Below are 18,057 nucleotides of genomic sequence, written 5' to 3' on the forward strand. Positions count from 1 at the left end.
CTTCCCATGGTGGGATCTTCACTTGCTCAGATCTAGGTTATATGATGCTTAGGATGTTAGTGACTAGTTTGTCTACAGTAAAACTGACACCATTGGTAGAGCAGAATTGGAAGTATTAATTTTGAAGACCTCTTTGGAAGAAGCTAGCATAGTTAAAGCTTTTAAGTATAGCTCCAACTTTACTGCTCAAGCAACTGACCATTAACCACCTTCCTGTAACCAGGGCCTGGCCCCTTCTGCAGAGGGAATACTCCAACAGATGAAGAGGAATTTAATGAAATCACTTAAAATATTTGTTAATACTATTCAAAGGCTGTGAGTATGTCTGGACTGCTTATGCCTGCAGTGAGGATTTATGAACTATCGCACCAGAAACTTTTGTTTTTCTCTTAAGCTCAGGTAGTATTGACAGTTATCTTAGAAGCAAAACCAAAAACTTGGAGTATTCAAATGAGCACAAATTCTCAGCATAAGCTATAGCTCTTCTCAGTAGTTCCAGAGGACAGAGATACAGATGGTCCAAAGTGATGCTCAGTCACAGGCTGAGCTGAAAAATCATTGGTTTTGGTTGGTGGTATTTATGAAGTCCTGTTGAAGTCCACCTCTGTTGCATGTGATTTTTCTCTTCCTTGCTCCAAGATGAAATTGACTATTTTTAGTATCTACTTTTGTATAAATTAGTATAATTGTTCAGAGCTAAGTGTTGATATTAGCAAAAGCAAAATCTAAGAAGTGTGCCTTGCAGTTGAAGCAGAAGGTGGATAAGGTGTGTGGTGTTTTAGTTCCTTTGAGAGAGTGTTCCACAACATCAAACTGAACTTTACTGTTTGGTACACATGTTCCAAGTATTTGTTTAGGGGCTTCCATACTAGTCATCTTTTGGCACTCATCTTTCTTCCTGGGGTTGCTTACTTCTTCTAGTTCAGTGGCTCTCAACCTTTCCAGGCTACTGTTCCCCTTTCAGGAATCTGATTTATCTTGCATACCCCAAGTTTCACCTTACTTAAACTACTTGCTTACAAAATCAGACATAAAAATACAGAAGTGTAAGCCCACTATTACTGAAAAATTGTTTACTTTCTCATTTTTTACCATGTAATAAAACAAATCAACTGAAATATAAATATTGTACTTGTATTTCAGTAGAGTATATAGAACAGTATAAACAAGTTGCTATATGAAGTTTTAGTTTGTACTGACTTTGCTTGTGGTTTTTATGTAGCCGGTTGTAAAACTAGGCAAATATCTAGGTGAGTTGATGTACCTACCCCCTGAAAGACTTCTGTGTACCCTGGTTGAGAACCACTGTTCTATCATTAAGAACTATCCACTATCCCCTTAGGAGGAGGCAAAGTTGGTTTCCAGAAAGAGGCATTCTTCAAAGCTTACGTTCACAGATAAATACTGTGAGTCAGCATGTCATCTGTTAAATATGGAAAGTAAGTGTTTCTGCTTTTACAAAGGCATTAGGAGTTCATGGCTGCTGAGCTGTGTTTTTTAGCTTGAAAGAGATACTTTTTTCTTAAGCTTCTTCTAAACACAAGTGTTATACGTCCCCATGCAGCTATACTGGTATAGAAGTGCTTATACCATGTAGCCTATTCCTGTATAGGGAATGAACACTGGAGAATAGCTAGTGTAACTGCATTCAATTGTACTAGTAAGGGTTATACTGGTACAACTATTTGATTAACCAAAACGGTTTATACCAATACAAAATCTTGCGGTGTTAAACAAGCGAATTTACTTGACTGCATTCTTCTGTGTCCTCAGTAGAAAGGGTATTTGATGGGTGTTTATAGGATTGGGTGCTGTTTGGCAAACTCATATCTTTTTGTCCCCTTAACGCTTAACCAAATACACAGCCTATAAAATTATTATTTTCTGTAGCTTCCTGTATTTTTTCTGAAGATATTTAGAAAGATTGTTCATAAAAATTGTTTTAAAGAATAATCTTAAGTAACAGAAGATTCTTGAATGAAGCATAAATTGTGAGTGGGATAGTGTGTACGTGTACCTGGGTGTGCAAAAGGAAAGACTCCCCTCCCCCATCAATGCTTTGGGCAGAAAATATTCTTAATCCTGTCATCACTTTTCAGGAGCCAGTTAGCAACCATTGTACAGGTGCTGGAAAAGATTATTCTAAAGCAGTGGTTCTCAACCTTTCCAGACTACTGTACCCCTTTCAGGAGGCTGGTTTGTCTTGCATAGCCCCAAGTTTCACCTCACTTAAAAACTAGTTGCTTGCATGTATTTTTATGTTTGATTTTGTGTCAGCACACTATTACTGAAAAATTGCTTACTATCTCATTTTTACCTTGTAATTGTAAAATTGGAGTATAAATATTGTACTTACATTTCAGTGTATAGTATCTAGAGCATCATAAAACAAGTTGTATGAAATTTTAGTTTGTGCTGACTTTGTTAGTGCTTTTTATGTAGCCTGTTATAAAATGAGGCAAATATCTAGATGAGTTGATGTACCTGCTGGAAGACCTCCGCGTACCTCCAGGGGTACATATACCTCTGGTTGAGAACCACTGCTCCAAAGTTCACTTGTAATTTGCATGCAACAAATTTACCGGACCACCAGGTGGTGCTAACTATCAAGTCAACAAATGAAAGTTGCTAATAAGAGGCCTGTCTCATGCTTTGCTTTTGTATGATATTAATCAGAATCCGGGAAGAGGAAGCAAGAGAAAATAGAAGGAATTTTTGGTTTACTGCTTCAAAGGGTAGGGAGGTGATAGCCAGGTTAAGTGTAGGAGTGAAAAGAGGAATTGTAGAATGATAGTAGTTCTTGAACTCAATGGGCCAAACTTTTTAATAATAGTCCAGGATAGCTTTTTAATTATAACGTAGCTTGGCAGAATTTTAGGAATTTTTTATAATTTTTATTATTATTTTAAAGCATTTTTTCTCTATTTTTATCAAATTAAATTATCACAGTTGTGGGATATTATTGGGGGGAAGACAGTTTAATATGTAGATATTAACATTGAAGCTTTATAATAATTCAGACATGAAATATGCAAAGTAAATATTCCTAAATCTAAGTTCTCAAGCACCATTTTTCTTTCTTTGCTCCTCTGGAAGTGTGTGTGTGTGTACACAGTACACACAGTGTACAGTGAAATTGATGCTTACTGACTTTTACTAATTAAATATTGAATCCTTCCAAAGTAATTATAACTACTTTTGAAATTGCTATGGACTAACTTCTCTATTCCAATATGCACAGTATTTATAACAACTGGCAAGCTGCTACATTTTTAATTTAAATATTTAAAACCACCTATAAGAATATAAAAAGAATCTAATTTGAACTACAGATACAGAAATATTCAGCATCCCATGTCTCTCTAATACAATCAAATCTATTTAAACCTAAAATTTTCTTGACAAGCAGCTTCTTTGGAACAAAAACCACACATTTCAGCAACAAGCCCACTTGCCTCTGTTTTGCAGGGAGCTGGCAAGCTGTTTAAGCGTAGGGACAACAGAACAGCATCTCTGAGCAGCCAGAAATGGAAATGAAATTTCATATAACACTCATAGACTTGTAGGTCAGAAGGGATCATTATGATCATCTAGTAGTTGGACCTCCTGCATGTTGCAAGCCCCAGAACCATACACACCCACTCCAGTAATAGACCCCCTAACCTCTGAAGTCTTCAAGTCATTATTTAAAGAGAATCTACCGTTTCAACTAATGTAAACCTGTGAGTGACCTATGCCCCATGCTGCAGAAGAAGGCAAGTGGCTCAACTGAAATAATGTAACTTGGGGACCTGTGGAGGAAGAATTTTTGAGAAGTCACAAGATGAGGAAAATGTAGAGTATATGGAGGAGTCAGAGGAATAGCACTGTCATTCTCTGTTTGTGTATCTGCTTGCATTTACTATTACAAAATTTGCTTTTGTGACATCTCCTGGTGTGTAAATAAGTACTACTTTGATTTTGGTGGGACTTTTTTCCTTATACTTTTCACATTTTGCTGCCTTTCGGTACTCCAGGTTGTTTCCTCTTTCTCTTTATTGATAGACCTCACTCTGTTCCATTGTTCCTTGCCAGTATTTACTGTTCCTTCTCAGTTTTTTGACTGTGCGCTCTGGGAAGTGCACTTTGTTTTCAAACCTTGATCCCTTCTAACAGTATCTAACCATATCTGCTGCTTTTGCTTGGTTATTTGTTTTGGATAGAGGTGGAAGTGGAAGGTTGATCAGAAGGAAGTACTGAAACAGTGGACTAGTATTTGACCTGTGTAACGCTTTCATTCACGTAAGTCGAGGGCCAGAGCACTGCTTCACACCTGCAGTATAGACGATGTTAATGGTAAGGTTTGGGTTCAAATATAATCTATATGCAATGATTCAGTATTTTTTTTTACCCTCTGAATGATACTTTTTTTTTAAACCATCAATCAAGGCAAACGGTGAGCAAATAGACTTTGTGCTTGGGTTGGTAAATGGTTGTGACAATCTTGCAAGGCTGGTTATATGGATAATGATTTCCTCTTTGATGATGATCGTCCATCATTGTTGATGAAGACCTCAAGAATTCATTCGTTCGATGACTGGGCTCTGTGTGTCCGAAGATGACTGATCAGTCTGATTTGGGCGTGGAACGTCCTGTCACACATCGAGTGGACACGTGATGGCACTGTTGATGATGTGCGGACAGCCCTGGACTTGCGCAGCTCACGCTTTCTTTCAGCCTCAGCAGTACGCTTCGTCTCAGAGGTATTACTGCCTGTGTGAATGAGGCTGTGCCATGCTTGATGGTTCAATGCAAGGGTTTCCCATGTGACGGTGTTGATCTTGAGAGACTTCAGAGAGGTCTTCAGCGTGTCCTTAAACCGCTTCTTTTGTCCTCCATGGGAGCGCTTTCCCTGGGCGAGTTCTCCGTAGAAGAGCTGTTTAGGAATGCGCTCGTCTGACGTTCTCATGACATGTCCAGCCCAACTGGTCTGGGCTCTCATCAGCAGTGTGTGAACTGATGGCAGACTGGCTCTGGTAAGGACTTCAGTATTGGGCACTTTGTCCTGCCATCTGATATTTAGAAGCTTTCGCTGACAGGAAATGTGGAAATGATTGCGCCTTCGTGCATGACTCCGATAGACAGGCCACTTCTCACAGGCGTACAGCAGAGTTGGAAGCACCGCTGCTCGGTAGACCTTCAGCTTTGTTGGTAGGCTGATCCCTCGACGTTCCCAGACGTTGGAGTGCAGTCGGCCAAATGCAGAGCTGGCTTTAGCAATTCGGCAGTTTACTTCCTCATCGATTGACACTGCTCGGGAAAGGGTGCTGCCCAGGTACGTGAAGTGGTCCACTGCCTGAAGTCTCTGTCCATTTACAGTGATGGATGGTTCTGAGTATGGAGCGTGGGGATCTGGCTGGTGCATGAAGTCAGTCGTCTTGATGTTAATGGTGAGACCGAAGTTGTTGCATGCAAATGAAAACTTGTCCATACTGGCTTGCGTTTCTGGCTCTGTACTAGCATTCAGAGCACAATCATTGGCAAAGAGAAAGTCTCGAAGTACAGTTTCCTTCACCTTGGTGATGGCACACAGTCACCTCAGATCAAATAGTTTCTTGTCAGTTCTGTACTTCAGGCCTAATCCTTCAGTGCAGTGTTGAAAGGCATCAGTCAGAGTGGCAGAGAATATCATGCTGAACAAAGTGGGTGCTAAAACACACCCTTGCTTGACTCCGTTGGTGACTGGGAAGGCCTCAGATGTTTCACCGTCATCCAGGACACGAGCCATCATACCGTGATGAAATTGACGTACCATTCGTATGAATCTGTCTGGACAGCTGAATTTCCACATGATCCGCCACAGGCCCTGATGACTGACAGTCGAATGCTTTCGTGAGGTCCACAAAAGTTGTGCAGAGGTCATGATTCCGTTCTTGACCTTTTCGCACTGTACTAGACGTGCAGCGAAGATCTAGTCAATAGTCCGTGTCCTTGCGAAAGCCATGCTGTGATTCTGGCAGTAAGCCTGCTCCAAGTGAGTGATCAATTGGTTCAACAGAACCGTGCAAGGACTTTTCCCCCTCTAGAGAGCAGCGAGATTCCACAGTGATTGTCGCATACCTGGTGATGCTCTTCCTCTTATAGATGGACGCGTGCTTCTAAATTCCTGTGGAATGGATCCGTGCTTCCAGAAGGACTGAAACAGCTCAGTGAGTTTCTGTAGAGCACGGGTCCCACCGACTTTGTACACTTCTGCTGGATGGCATCTGACACTGGGGCTTTGCCACTTGACAGCTGGTTGATGGCTTTTTTCACTTCCTCCTCTTCTGGTGAAGCATCCATGGAGTCATTGACTGCAACCTGAGGCATCTTGTCAATGATGACTGAGGGGCAGTTGAGAACTGCTTCAAAATGTTCAGGCCATCTCTGGAGAATCTGCGTCTTCTGTGGTAAGGAGCACAGTGCATCAGAGTTCAGGAGGGGAAAGCTCCCAGAACACTGTGGACATAGGTGTGGTGAGGGCTCATAGAACTGCTTAAGTCCGTTCCTGTCTGCATACGCTTGTGGTAATAGCCTCCTGTCCAGATCTGGACTTTAGCGTCCAAAAGACATGGGTGTTACCTTGAAACTCCCCAAGCTCACTACCAAGCTTGGATATTCTCGCTGCCACCAGGTCAGGAATTATAGGGGCCTGACCCCCTTTCCTCTCTCTGGTGTCCCCAACCTTTCTTGGGGACCCAAGACCCAGACCCGGGGTCTCTCTCTCTCTCCTCTCCCAGCTTCCCCCCTTCCTGGGTTAGCCGGTGCAATGCTATACTCACTCCTTGAATACAACGGAGAGGCAATTTAGCTTCCCCGAGGCTAGGCATTCACCTAGGCAGCTCACACCAAGAGATTCCCCTCTCTTTGTCCTGCAGCCTTTCCCACCCTGGGACAATAGGAAGGGGAGACAACAGAGTTTGGGCTTTTCCCTCCCCCCTCTGCCAATCAACTAAAAAGTAATCTTCCACAAGGTTTAAAAGAGAATACTTTAAGAAAACAAAAAAGAGAAGAATATAACAACAACAATTCTGCATTAAGAAACTCATACAGGCTCTTGCTTAAAGAAAATATGAATAAACAGTCTCTGATTAAAAATTTTTGATATGCCGATACAACCAGTCCAAAAATCAACATACAGTAAATTACAGACACAAGCTTCATCACAAGCCGACATTCTTTTTGCTTCCCTTACTCACAGATCGCTTTAGGAAACGTTGAGATAATCGGAGTTAGGAAAAAGCTGTTCCGCTCAGCCGAGAACAAACCAGAGCATACAGCAAGTCCACATCTGTACATACTTAACACAAAGCTCTTCATGAGCCGAATTACTCTTGGCTTTCCTTTGTACTCACAGACTTACGTAAGATATAATTTTCGAGATACAGAGGACAGGATAGAAGGAAACTTGTTTACCCCATAGCACCGACGAAAAACAACAACAGACACCCGAGCTATACAACATATCCCACTGCCCCTGACTTTAAACAATACAGAATTCCTCTGATTGGTCCTCTGGTCAGTGTTTGGTTACCTTTCTCAGGTAAAAGAAACTTAGACCCTTACTTACCTAACTACTTATGACACGCCTATATTTCATGCTGCTTTGGTAGCTCAGCCACAAGTCCCACATTTTGTGCAGTGCGGTTTGGTAACTGTTCTAGCGAGTGTTGATAAAGGCGGTATGGCATTTGCTGCTGAGAATGGATCGTTTTGATATGCACGATGCAGGCAGTGCTTCCTCAGCAAGTAAGACCTGGATTTTCTGCATCATTTTTGTCAAATCAGTCTTGCCGCCTGCGTGTGAAGCCCCAATACTTTCGATGCAGCTGTATGGACAGTGTTGCGGAATCGCCATTTCTCAGTCCTCTTCAGTGTCATCCTCAATACGAAGATCAGCAAGCTCATTCTCTAGGTCTTCCGCTAGATTTTCAGTGATGCGGCTGTTCTTCTTCAGCCTTCGACTACGTGATCACTTATTTTTGAGAGCCTTACAGCCTTATGGTCATCTCCTCGCAATGATACGGAGTTTCATTTAGGATACCTATGAGCCTGTGATCCCGTCCAAACACAGTCAGACGCCGCATGTAGCTTTGTAACCTGACATCGTGTCTGTCCCTTCTCCATAATGATGACATAGTCGATCAGATGCCACAGTGCTTGAACGGGATGCATCCACGAATCCTGTTATGGGTAGGGAGGAGGAAGACCGTATTGGTGATCAGAAGGTCATGTGCTGCACAAGTTTTCAGCAGTAACAGGCCACTGCTGTTACACTTTCCCACTCCATTTTTCCCCGATGACTCCTTCCCAGGCTGCGGCATCGCATCCAACTCTTGCGTTAAAATCGTCAAGCAGGATCAGCTTGTCTGTGCGGTGCACTGATGTTAGCAGAGTATCTAGTTCTTCGTAGAATTTATCCTTCACATCCTCTGGGTTGGTCATTTTGGGAGCGTATGCGCTGATCAAAGTAGCTTGTTTTTCCTTTTTGAAGCGGAAGCTGCATTGTCATGAGTTGGTGGTTCACACCCTTGAGGGGACTGGCAATTTTCTGAACAAGATGATTCTTGATGGCGAAGCCAACTCCAGTTTCGCGACGCTCATCACTGACCTCTTTGTTTAATCTGGTGCTGGAATGTCTGCAGAGTCAGACTGTGTCTGTACTAAAAATGAACCAGTATAGTAATGTCAGTTAGGGGCATAATATTTCTGGCAATATTTCTGTGTTGGCAAAAGCTATTATGTAGATGCAGGTATGGCAGTATAAAAGTGCTTTTGCCAGCATAGTTTATTTCGCTATAAGATATACTGGCTAAAGCATTCTTTTGCCTGTATAACTGGTCAGGTGTGGGAAAGGCTGACTTGATAAAAATAGATTTTGAGATTAAATTATGTATCAAAACAAGATTCTAGACAATAGCAGAGCCAATGCAAACACTTCTTTCTCAGTTAACATAACCTGTATCACCTAGATAATCCTCAGTAAGAGGTAAGAAACAGATGACTGAAATCTAATCCGTAAATAAAATGTTTTCTTCTCCCTTTCTGCATCATTTTCAAGAGCTACTACTCCGACCACAACCTGTGAATCTGCCTTCTGAATGTTAATATTGGTGGTATTTGCATATTTAAACTGAACGTTCTTCATGACTTTCAGTTTAAGGTATGCCTTTCTGGAACAGACCCGAATGAGCACTAGTCTGTCAATTTTCAGAGCCCGGTGCAAACACCATCTTTTCTTATTATCTATCTGTGGTAACAGGGAAGGATGGGGAGGAAGGGCATCAAATTTTCAAGCATTCAGACGCCTAGGATGGCAAGAACAGAGTTTGATAGTTTTATGCTTCTCTTAAAATTACACTTTACATACACATGCTACTGGAAATAGTGCTGTATAAATACCTAAGTGACAGTTAAAAATGTCATAAATATGTGGACCTGTCCAAAATAACTAAATTGCATCAATATATATAAAGTTATCTAGTACTCTATTTTAGATTAGTGGTGCATAAGGAAGACAAGCCCATTTATGACTACAAGCACAAAAGGTTTTAAGAGGCAAGTAAGTGAGATTAAAATTCAGATAGCTTTCATTCAAGAAAGTGAACACAAACATTACTCTAATGTGCATTTCTGCAGTAAAATACCTGTCAACTTTTCACAATTGTAATAGCTGAATGTTCATAGCAATAATTTAGACTTGAAATTTTTGATATTTCTGATCATGAAGAAAATGAGACGTGTAATCTCTGATTAAAGTAACTGAAATAAGAAAGGGTGACTTGAAAATAGACTTCTGCTATCCTCAAATATGCTTTCATTGTTGAAATAAAAAGATCCTGATATGTAGAATTTGGTGCTTGTTTGTGGTATTTATGAATAGAAGTCGCTCCTACAGATGAGGTATTTTGAATATAGTGTCTGATTTTGTTTGCCTTATGTGTTCTTTATTTAAAGTATTTCCTTCTGTTGCAAAATTGCATTGAAAATATCAGTGACTATGTAATTAAGGTTTCAGAGTAGCAGCCGTATTAGTCTGTATCCGCAAAAAAAAGATGGCACCTTAGAGACTAACAAATTTATTTCAGCATAAGCTTTCATGGTCTACAGCTTACTTCTTTGGATGCATAGAATGGAACATACAGACAGAAGATATTTATACATACAGAGAACATGAAAAGGTGGAAGTACCCATACCAACTAAGAGGCCAATCAATTGAGATGAGGAGCTAGCAGCAGCAGGAGAAAAAAAACTTTGAAGTGATAATCGAGATGACCGTAGATGGTGCGAGGAGAACTTAACATGGGGAAATAGATTCAATTCGTGTAATGACCCAACCATTCCCAGCCTCTGTTTAAACCTAAGTTAATTGTATCTGATTTGCTCATTAATTCGAGTTCAGCAGTCTCTCTTTGGAGTCTGTTTTTGACGTTTTTTTTGTTGCAAAATTGCCACCTTCAAGTCTGTCACTGAGTGGTTAGAGAGGTTGAAGCGTTCTCCCACTGGTTTCTGACATCAGGAATCCTAACATGGGTTTGACTGCAAGAGGGGTTCAGGGGGCAGGCTCTGGCTCGGCGTGCACCAGGGGCAGGGCAGGGCAGGCTCCCTGCCTGCCTGCATTGCCCCTGTGCCGCTCCAGGAAGTGGCTGGAATGGGGGGGAACAGGGGCATGGGGTGTGTGTGTGTTGCTGTTGCTTCAGGCACTGCCCCCAGCATCTCCCATTGGCCGGGAACGGGGAACTGCGGCCAATGGGAGCTGCTGGAGGTGGTACCTGAAGCAACAGCAACACACACCCCTGCACCCCTCCTTCCTCAGGTTTCGTATGCTTCCCGGAGCGACGCAGGGGCGCAGGGCAGATAGGCACGGAGGGAACCTGCCCTGCCTCCAGTGCACGTCAGGCCGGAGACACTCTAGGTAAACGCTGAGGGAGGGTGAGGGGGCTATGAGGACCTCATGGGCTGCAGAAAATAACCTTGCTGGCCACATGCGGACCGCAGGCCGCGTGTTTGAGACCCCTGGTGTAGCTGCTTCCTTCTCCTCTCCCATGCTGAATAGGTGCCAGGATCATTGAGAGTACAAGAGAGACTGTCTACTTCTCTCATCTCTATTACCTGATACCAGTGTTTCCCTGACTGCCAAGTGGATCAGTTCCAGAGAGAGTTCTGCTCCGCCTCAGGATGGAGCATGCTCAGGTTTGTTCTGTGGGCAGTGCATGTACAGTCTTGGCAGCATGTAGGAGCTCTGTGAGGCACAAGCATTTGCAGTGCAGATAGAATATTTGGAGAATTTAGCTGCCAAACTTTAGCAAGTCTCTGAGCATGTGTGAACTGATGTTTTCAGAGGCTTGTAACTTAGCCAAACTTCGGTAATTTTTCATAGAGACAGCAGAAAGTACTTATCTTATAGTGGGATGCTGTGATAGCCAAATTTCAAATCCTTTCTCTAAAGCATGGAGACACTTGAACTTTTCAGTGAAACGATTTTAAGAAGTTTTAACGTGAGTAAAATGTGTTTTCCCCAATCTTGGTTTTGGAAGCAGCTGAACCATTTTAGATGAAACTTTCCAAAAACTTTCAGCATAACATGAAAAGTTTGAGCCCAGATGATAAAGTTCTGGACAAATTATAAACAAAGTTAAATTAATTAGAAGTGTTGTGGGCAACCTTAACAATAGGTGGCACACCAGCTCTGCCTGTAATATCTTAAGTTGTATTTATACCTTAGGCCGGGGTCTCAAAGTCCTGGTCTGTGGGCCATCTGCGGCCCAAGAACCTCCCCACTTTGGCCTGCGGAGAAGAAACATGTGCAGCCATGCTGCCGGCAATGTCTGTTGCAGGTTCAACCCCCCCACAGCTCCCATTGACTGGGGGAGAGGGACAGAGATACCATCATTAGTCACCAGCCAGAGTTAGTAGTTGCTGGGCAGAGTCAGCCATGGAGTCAGCGTCACTGTTTCCCACAATGAATATAAACAAGTCAAAATACTGAACACAACTGTCTGATGCACACCTTGCTGCAATCCTGAAGGTTTCAATTGCTCAGTCACTGAGGCCAAACATCAACAAATTGACAGAGCTGAAGCATTGCCAGGTGTCTGGCAAACACTAAAAACTCTCTGGCAAGCAAAGAATTGTATAAATTTGTATGACAGCTTTATTTCTAAGAAATTAGAAATAAAAAATTCAATGTAAATGTTTTCTGAACATAATCTTCAGTGACACTATTTGTCTGCTGGGAGGATTTGAGGACTGGCACTGGCCCTAAGGTAAATTGAGCTTGAGACCCCTGCCTTAGGCCATGAAATAAGCTTTACCCTTTGAACTACCCAGCTCCCTACAATTTTATTTGCATGCAGCTAATTACATACCTACAATAACTTTTAATTAACTGCTGATTAAATATTCTAAGTCATTGTTTACTCACTTATAGACAGTCAAATTTTCATAGGTTTAATGTGAGGCTGTGTTTGCCTTTATTATATTCCCACGTTTTGAGTTGGTGAATTCCTCTGAACTGATGTCTGCAAAGTATTTAGAAAACCAGTGTCTTCTAGCTGAATAAGTGTCTTGCACTGGCCTAGGGAGGTAATAGTATTTATCTAGCACTAATATTACAGTGTTTTAAATGTGGCATTGAGATCAGATTTAATTTTTTTATAAAGTTGAGGGGATTGACTTATAAAGACCAAAAAAACTAAGGATGTGTAGTTAGCTGGAGTGTGAAGAGAGACCATTGACTAATTTGAATTGTGTAAGAGTGATAAATCAAACTTTAGGTAACTCAGTGTGATAGTACAGTGTTTGAATTGTGTTCAGGTCTCTGCATACTTGTTCTTGTAGCCTGTGAGAAATATGCTCAAAGAATAAAGTCCTCCATTCAGCCCCGAGCATCCTTATTACCCCCACCCCCACCCTCCCTACAACTGTCCTCAGTTTCCTCCCATGACCAAAAGTTCATCATCCCAGAATGGATTGCTGGATAACTTGTGTAACAGTATATCCTGTATCTTCCATTCTATTTGGCTTATGGACCCAAAAAGGCTGAGACTTATTGCCCATGCTTTTTGTTCATTCCAAAGATCTGGCGTCTGTAATAGGTGGAGGTTTTCATATGCAGACTTGCTAAAATAGTCTTAAAGCTAGATTGCAATGGGTCAAGGAATTTTGGTTTCAAGATGTTTGTAAGATTCTTGATCTCAAAAGATGGTATTTTGAGAAGACGTGTCACAGTTGCTTGAGGAAAGCTGGCATGCTTCGTTTCCATAGGAAGTAATTGTTTCTACCAGAGTACCAGCTGAATGGCAGAAGTCTAATTTACAGGTGGTAAACTGAGTGAATTGTGGTCCATGTAATGACTATTTCCTGTGAAGGAAGCATTCAGCTTTTGTTAATGCTATACTGTTAGCTTTTAGCTGTTTCATGCCAAAGGAACATGAATACAGGTAGCCAATAATCTGCCAGATTTTTTCCATAATTTGCCACTTAGTCTATTTTATCGATTTGCTATCTTAATCTTCATCACACTAGCGACTTCAGAAATACTCTCCCTTCTTGATTTGCTTTCCTTTACAGTCATCTGTACTATCGAAAGTCTAACCTAGGGGGTGGTTGGAGGATTTATGTGGGCAGTATCACTTAATTTTAGTAACATTTTTAGACAGAGTTCTGCTCATCTTACTCAGTCTTTTCATTTATGGATTCAGAGTTGTTTCTGCTTGTTTTAGGGCATATCTGCATGGACACTTACTGTGTGGCAAAGTAGGATGTTAATCTACCGTGCTCCAGTGTGGTGAGTCCTGTCTGTCTGTGTGGGCTCTGCTTTTGCACATGAGAAATTCCCTAGTGTGCATTGACTTACTGCAGTCACTAGGGAGCTTCTAGCATGCAGCAGCAAAGTGAATACACAGGAAGTTAGTATGCCAGACTGCAGTACTGTAGATTTACACCCTAGTTTGCCAGGCAGTAAATGTTCATGTAGACGTGCCCTTAGTGACCAAAATAAGCTCCTTATTCCTAGTAGTCCTGTAGAGTCAACACAGTTATGACAACTAACTGGACAGTCTCTTCCATCTTGCACTCTACAAACAGAATTATCCACTAAGTTAGTTATGTCTCTGCACCCTATTTAAAGACAGAGTGGTTGTAGAAGTATTATAGGGGACCTAATTTGATAGCTCGTGATGTATGAGATGGAAAGACCCTAGTATTGAAGCCCAGGTTGCATTTGATTTGATTAGATGCAGTCACATATTTCTTGTCAATGTGCGTGCGCCCAGCTCATTGAAGCCAGAGAATTTTGCCTGACAGCACTCTTTCCCTACCTTGGCTGTATAGGGTCGTGCCCACCCTGAGTGCAACCTCGTTTTCTTCTCACTGCTGTAGCCTAATCTTAGACTATGTATTAATTATATTGATTACATAAGAATCCCCAGTTATCGCTTGGAGGGTTGACAGGTTCTTGCCCCAAGATCAGGCCCAGTATTATTTAAATTATTATATAGTTGAGAACCCTGATGTGCACAGTTGCAATACTCACAATATAGATACCCTTTTACATTTACAAATATAGTTTATTAATACATTCAAAAACCGGCTTTGGAGCTGTGCTCCAGCTCCTGGCAGAAACCTGCAGCTCCACTGCTCCGCAGCTGCTCCACGCTCCAGCTCCAGGCTCTTCTCCAAAGCCCTGTTCAAAAAGAAGATTCAGATGGCAAGAGACTTATGGCTGAAGAAACACCTTTTGGAGCAGACCATAAGGGCCTTGTCTGATCAGTCACCTTCAGAACTAGCAAGTGATGCCCATTCCATGTTCAGATTCTGCTGTTTTCCCGCAAGAGGAAGAAAAATCATTCTCCTTCCTCTGGTGCATTGAGGAAGAGGTCCCATAAGAGTAATCAGGGCCACTCAAGGACTCAGAAGATGAGAGTCAGTCTTCCTAAGAGGAGTGCTGATGGCATCATACTCCCTCTAGCACTCAGGATAGGGCAGGTCCATCTAGCTGCTTCCCAGAACTGGGAAAATCAGCGAGAGCTAACACGGTTAACTCCAGTTCTGGCTATGAGGTGTCCTTTGAGACTGTACCAATGATGTAGGTCTCAGTGCTGATTGTCTCCATGCTGGTGGCGTATCGGGTGGCTTCAGATCTGCTTTACTTCTCAGTCCCTGATTCTCTGCTAGTTCAGGAGTTTTTTCTGGTACCATTGTTTCTACTGCTTCATCTTCCATTATGTCCTTGGCACCTTCTGGCCATGTCGCAGAGGTGCTGGGTTCATTGGTGCTGCAACTCGCACTGTCCGTGGTGGAATTGAGGGAGACACTGGGCCCAGCAGTGAAGGCCCTTTTGGTGGTGGTGAGCTCTTTGGAACAGTCATTGCCTGGTCAGCAGATCCCATTGTCAAGCTTGGTACCATTCTTGGTGCTAGTTCCCTATTACTTTTTGACACTGATGCCTACCCTGTGTTGAGCTTTGGATGAATCAGAGCACTTGTTCTCCCTGTTGGGGCCGGCTGGCTCCCCCTTTGTCACTGGAGAATCTGTGGCACTCCTTGAGATCCAGGGTGGGGCTGTCCACCCTTTCATTGTCACCAATAGGCACCAGAGACCATCCTCGGATCACCGTCTGTACTAAGGTCAGCATAGATCCTGCAGTCAGGACAGAGGCACTTGGTCTGGTGCCTGCTAGCACCAGTAGTAAATCTATTTTCCCCAGTCCCTCCTTGGAATTCTTGGGATGCTTCTCGGTCTTTGAGGTCCCATTCACTGACTCATTCTAGAGCAAGATCCCCTGTGCAACTGACTCCTGTTCCCTGAACTAGCAGCTACATTGTTGGTGTAGCTAACTGCTTCTTTGTTCTCTCCAGACAGCATGATGGTGCTGGCCTCATTAATGCCCGTGAACTTCAAGGCATATCGAGGTCGTCTTAGGTGTAAGGCCACTCTCTTAGGCATCCAGGCTGAATTGCTTCAGGAGAACGCACACAAGCTGCTGGATATCCGCCAACTATCAGCTCAAGGGCTAGTAGCCCTCCCAATAAATGAGGCTCTCTTGAAGCTGGCAAAGGCCCTCTGGAATACTTCCGCTTTGTTGCTGCATGCAGAGAAGAGGTACTTCATTCCCATACTGGATTTTGAGGGTTTCTACTCCCAGTTGGCCCCTAAGTGTCTTGTGCTTACCGCAGCAGGGAAGGTATACATCTATGCCTAAGGACAGAGTCCAAAAGGATGGACTTGATGGGGAGGAAGAGTTTTATACTACCTCTTTCCTGTCGATACACATCACTAACTAGCAGGCACTGCTCTCTAAATACAACTTTGTTATTTGGGTGCCCACATCTTAAGTTTGCAGACACGTTGCCAGGAGCCTCCACGGAACACTCTGTCATTCATTGCAGAAGCCTGCATGGTAGCCAAGACTTTTACCGTCAGCTCTAGATGTGGCAGATGCCTCAGCCAGAATTATGGCATCAGCTGTGACCATGAAGAGGGCCTCATGGGTGCAGAATTAGGGCATTGTGTCCGATGTGCAGCAGACCATTGATGACTTGCCTGTTGATGGTAGGTTTTGGTTTCTAAAAAGATTGAGGTGTGCATCCTTTAAGGATTCCTGAGCTAGTTTGCATTCCTTGGAAGTTCATACTTTAGCTGTACAAAGACATCACTGCAGTGTTCAGCAGCAATACTGCTTGCAGTATTTCTTCGGCCAGGTCTCCTTTCCTGTAAGGCAGTGGGACTACCCCAGGAGGGGGCATAGATCCCAGAGTTGAAGGCCCTCTGATTCTGGTTTTAGCCAGCTTGCCCATCCTCCCCGGGCATCCAGCAAGTGCTCATTTTGACTTGTGTGTCTAGTGATACTGAGGGGCAAGTCCAGAAAAGAAGATCTCTCATGTTGTGTTCATGCTATGCTTACTCGATCGTCTAGGTTGTCCTAAACAGCAGAAAATCTTCATTGGCCCAACTCAAAGAATTGAGTTCATTGGGGCCTTGATAAACTCTATGAAGTTGTGTTTTTTGTCAACCGATTCCACACAATCCACCACCTGTGCTGGAGCTACCGTGTCAACCCTCAACCACAGCCCGAGTATTCCTGAGGTTTCTAGGCCCTAAGGCTGTATGCACATCCGAGTCTGAGGTGGTTTCTGTTTTTGATTTTGTAGGATGAAAATCTTGCTATCCAAAAATGTCAGTTCTTCAGTGCTTTTAATTGCTAAACTACATTCTAGGTATATTTAGTCGTTATGTGAATGTCTTCAAATTTTTGTGATACTATAAACATACCTATTGATTTGTGTATTTAGATCATATCTAGTGGTCTCTTCATCTACTCTAGATATTTGTTCTGTTTTACAACATGATTATTGTTGGATGTTTTGGTCAATGTTCTTTTCTGGGTTAGTTTACACGTTTTTGAATAATCATTGCCCAGCAGAAGCAGCCCAAATACCACTGTCAACTTGAAGCAGAATGTGTGTCCATATGTAAGCCTGAATTGAAAAACTTGATTTGGAATGCTAATGTATCTTTGCAGTGTGTTTGGTGTTTTAAAGTAAACCACTGATCGAGATAGTTGTTGTTGTTGTTGTATACCCCGTGAATCCATGGCTGCTGCATTTGTTACTAATTACTCAGATATGGTAATAATTGCAAAAACGTTTCTTTAGAGATTCGCACCGACGCTTGCATCTAATGCACATCCAATGGGATTAATTTAAGTGCAAGCAACATCTTGGTGCTATTAATAAGTTCAGTTTTTACTGTGTGAAATTTCATGGAATTCCTGACTTGTGCTGTCTAAAAGGCTTTTCACATAAATTAGTTATAAAGTGATAGACAATTGTAGGTAAAATTGCAACAGAGGAGGTGGAGAAAACCACTTACTTTTCCAGGGATTATTTATAACCAGATATTGCTAACACACAGACATCTCTCTACTTAAGGTGTAGCTGTCAATCCTGTTTCTCTTAACTATGTGTTAGAATGGTGCAGGAAATCAAATCTCCTTGTTATGTGGAATTTTTAAAAGAAATTACCAACTAATACTT

The 18,057-nt window shown here is 42.4% G+C and overlaps 1 protein-coding gene across 1 annotated transcript in view; it reads left to right on the forward strand.

The window, feature by feature from the left end:
* SMAP1 (small ArfGAP 1) overlaps nt 1-18,057 on the forward strand; it is a 239,813-nt gene that overhangs the window by 10,863 nt on the left and 210,893 nt on the right. Inside the window, 1 exon segment of the mRNA XM_032804568.2 lies at nt 16,770-16,777. Coding sequence (XP_032660459.1) covers nt 16,770-16,777 — 8 coding nt within the window.

This window comes from Chelonoidis abingdonii, chromosome 3 (genome assembly GCF_003597395.2).
Source record: "Chelonoidis abingdonii isolate Lonesome George chromosome 3, CheloAbing_2.0, whole genome shotgun sequence".
Taxonomy (NCBI): Eukaryota; Metazoa; Chordata; order Testudines; family Testudinidae; genus Chelonoidis; species Chelonoidis abingdonii.